At 35.7% G+C, this 2,740-nt stretch overlaps 1 protein-coding gene across 1 annotated transcript; it reads left to right on the top strand.

Annotated features, from left to right (window-relative positions):
• Positions 1–222: 222 nt before the first annotated feature.
• On the top strand, positions 223–2,501 carry LOC110346929 (olfactory receptor 7E24-like). The gene has a single exon (XM_021248967.2). The coding sequence runs from the start codon at positions 654–656 to the stop codon at positions 1,581–1,583; it is 930 nt and encodes a 309-aa protein (XP_021104626.2). The 5' UTR covers positions 223–653; the 3' UTR covers positions 1,584–2,501.
• Positions 2,502–2,740: the final 239 nt, after the last annotated feature.

The raw sequence follows: 2,740 nt of genomic DNA, 5'->3' as shown, positions 1-2,740 counted from the left end.
ACAAGGTGAACTCAAATTCAACAAATTAATTTGACAAATTCAAGTTCAAGAAATAGAATTCTTAGATCTGTGAAATACAAAAATAGAAAGAATCCAAAATTATGAAAATCGCTCTGAGGCAATTGGCTTAACACAATGTGTTCTTATTATGAAGAATTAATTTAAATTTAATTTTAAAATAGTGCAATCCTAGATTCTATAAAATTTGTAGGCACTCCAAAGCAAAGGAGTCTGTGCCATTTTCTGAGAATAAAATAGTAAACAGTTGAAGTTTTAAAAATTTTCTTCCAATAGAATCATATTTGCTTTAATGAGGATGTGTTAACAATTCTCTATAAGTATTTTGTAAAGAAAAGAATGTTGGTGGTATTTCACTGTGATCAAAGACATATGAACTATATGTCCTTGGCCTGCTTACACTGAGCAGTAGAGTATCTTAAAGTAGAAGTATACAGAGGAGATAGAAAACTAACCACTCAACAGTGACACCTTGATGGTAGAGTGTGTCACATAGAGCAATTCTGCTGAAGGTTTTGGACCTCTGCAGAAGTACTTTGCTTGTCAATATTTGAATTCCTAAAATGTATTGTTTTGTGTGCTACTTGTGTGTTCTTTTTTCCAATTAATTTTTCTTTGAAAAACTGTCAAGCACTATGGGAGCACATAATCTAACAAGAGTCTCAGAATTCCATCTCCTGAGCTTCTCAGAGGATCCAGACCTGCAGCCCATCCTTTTTGGACTGTTCCTGTGCATGTACATGGTCACAGTGCTTGGGAATCTGCTCATCCTTCTGGCTGTCAGCTCTGACTCCCACCTCCACATCCCCATGTACATTTTTCTGTCTAACCTGTCTTTTGTTGACATCTCTTTAACCTCATCTATAGTTCCAAAGTTGATTGTGGGCATCTTAAATCACAGCAGAGTTATCTCCTATGTGGGCTGCCTGACACAGATGTCCTTTTTTATCTTATGTGCATGTATGGATCACATGCTTCTGACAGTCATGGCCTATGACTGGTTTGTGGCCATCTGCCATCCCCTGCATTATGCAACAATTATGAATCCTTGCCTCTGTGTCTTGTTAGTTTTGTTCTCTGTCTTTGTTGGCCTTCTGGAGTTCCAGCTGCACATCCTAATTGTTTTACAACTTACCTGTTTCAAAGATGTGAAAATTGCTAATTTCTTCTGTTTTCCTTCCCAAATTCTTAACCTTTCATGTTATGATAGGTTAATCATAACCATAGTCCGGTATATTTTTGGTACCATATTTGGCTTTATTCCCATGTCAGGGATTGTTTTCTCTTATTCTAAGATTATTTCATCTCTCCTGAAAATCCCATCATCTGGGGGGAGGTACAAAGCCTCTTCTACCTGTGGTTCTCACCTGTCAGTTGTTTGCTTATTTTATGGAACAGCCTTTGGAACGTATCTTGGTACAGCCATGTCATATTCTCCAAGGAAGCTTGAGGTGGCCTCACTGATGTTCACTGTGGTCACCCCTCTGCTGAATCCCTTCATCTACAGCCTGAGAGACAGGGACATTCTTAGCTCCCTGAAGAGGCTCCACCATTGGCGAGTCTAATCCCAGGACATTCAACCTCTATTTGAAATGTAATTTGGAAAAAGTGGTAAAGCAGAAATCTCAACAGTCAGCTACAAATACTTAATCCTTGGGAATGTTTCCAAAGTTTGATGTGTGCAATTTATTATGTTTCATAACAGAATCATGACTGCTTGGAAAATGTTGGAATTAAGGTTCTTCATATGTGCTACCTTCATTTAGGATTGTTAAATTTTTGGAGATGTATAATAATGATGGCTATGCAAAAACAAAATTATAGTTAATGTTAACAAGCTGTGCACCTAAACATGGTTAAAATAGTACATTTGGTGACATATATCTTAACACAATAAGCATAAATAAAGCTAGAGAATACTGAAATGCACAACTTTTGGTAACTTTGTGTCCTGTAGTTACAATACTCTTAAAATTGCAATTTTAAATTATGAGTTTCCTTGTCTTCCTTCTATCTATCATTACTTTTCTATCCTATCTTATTTCACCATCCCCGGTCTTTGATCTCACCTTGCTCAGTAATGTGGAGGTGCTGAAGTTCCCTGTTCTTATGACTGCCTCAGGTTGAGTAGGTTGGGGGGCACTGCCCTTGCCAAATTAGGGAACAAAAGTCTCACTCTGACAGATTTAAAGGAGACAAAGAGATATGGGTTTTCTTTTTTGATGAATCATCATCTTTTAATATCCTGGAAAAGAAGCACATTAGTGAATCAATTAGTTTTCAACCTCATTTTTTAACCAAGTTAAATAAGCAACTGTCAAAAACTAAAGTGGAGTATTGGTGAACAGTGCTTCATGAAAGTTATAGAATTCAGACAAAGCATTTTATTTCTATATGATTTGAAGGGTTTATCCAAGTACAATAGATGGAGTCATAGTATATATACTTCCCATTTGTTTAATAAGGCACCAATTTTTCTTTTATTTTAATGGCAAAAATATAGCAAATATATATATATATATATATATATATATATATATATATTTCTGTGTGTGCATTGGACCATCAAAAATTTTATTACCAGTCTCAGAACCTGAGCTCTGTCCTCTATTTTGTATCCCTGAGGACATTTTATAATGCTTGGCCTCTAGCAATATAAACATAGTCTGGAGTGGATATCAGAAAGTTTATATCACAAAAGTAATAAAGCTTAGGAAGTTAT

Source organism: Heterocephalus glaber, unplaced genomic scaffold, assembly GCF_053883595.1.
Source record: "Heterocephalus glaber isolate CG9 unplaced genomic scaffold, H.glaber_assembly_v1.0 deba00001321, whole genome shotgun sequence".
Lineage (NCBI taxonomy): Eukaryota > Metazoa > Chordata > Mammalia > Rodentia > Bathyergidae > Heterocephalus > Heterocephalus glaber.
This window is presented reverse-complemented; position numbering and strand designations above follow the sequence as displayed.

What these genes read in the sequence shown, in the direction of transcription:
- LOC110346929 (XM_021248967.2), top strand. Translation starts at nt 654, where the DNA reads ATGGGAGCACATAATCTAACAAGAGTCTCAGAATTCCATCTCCTGAGC.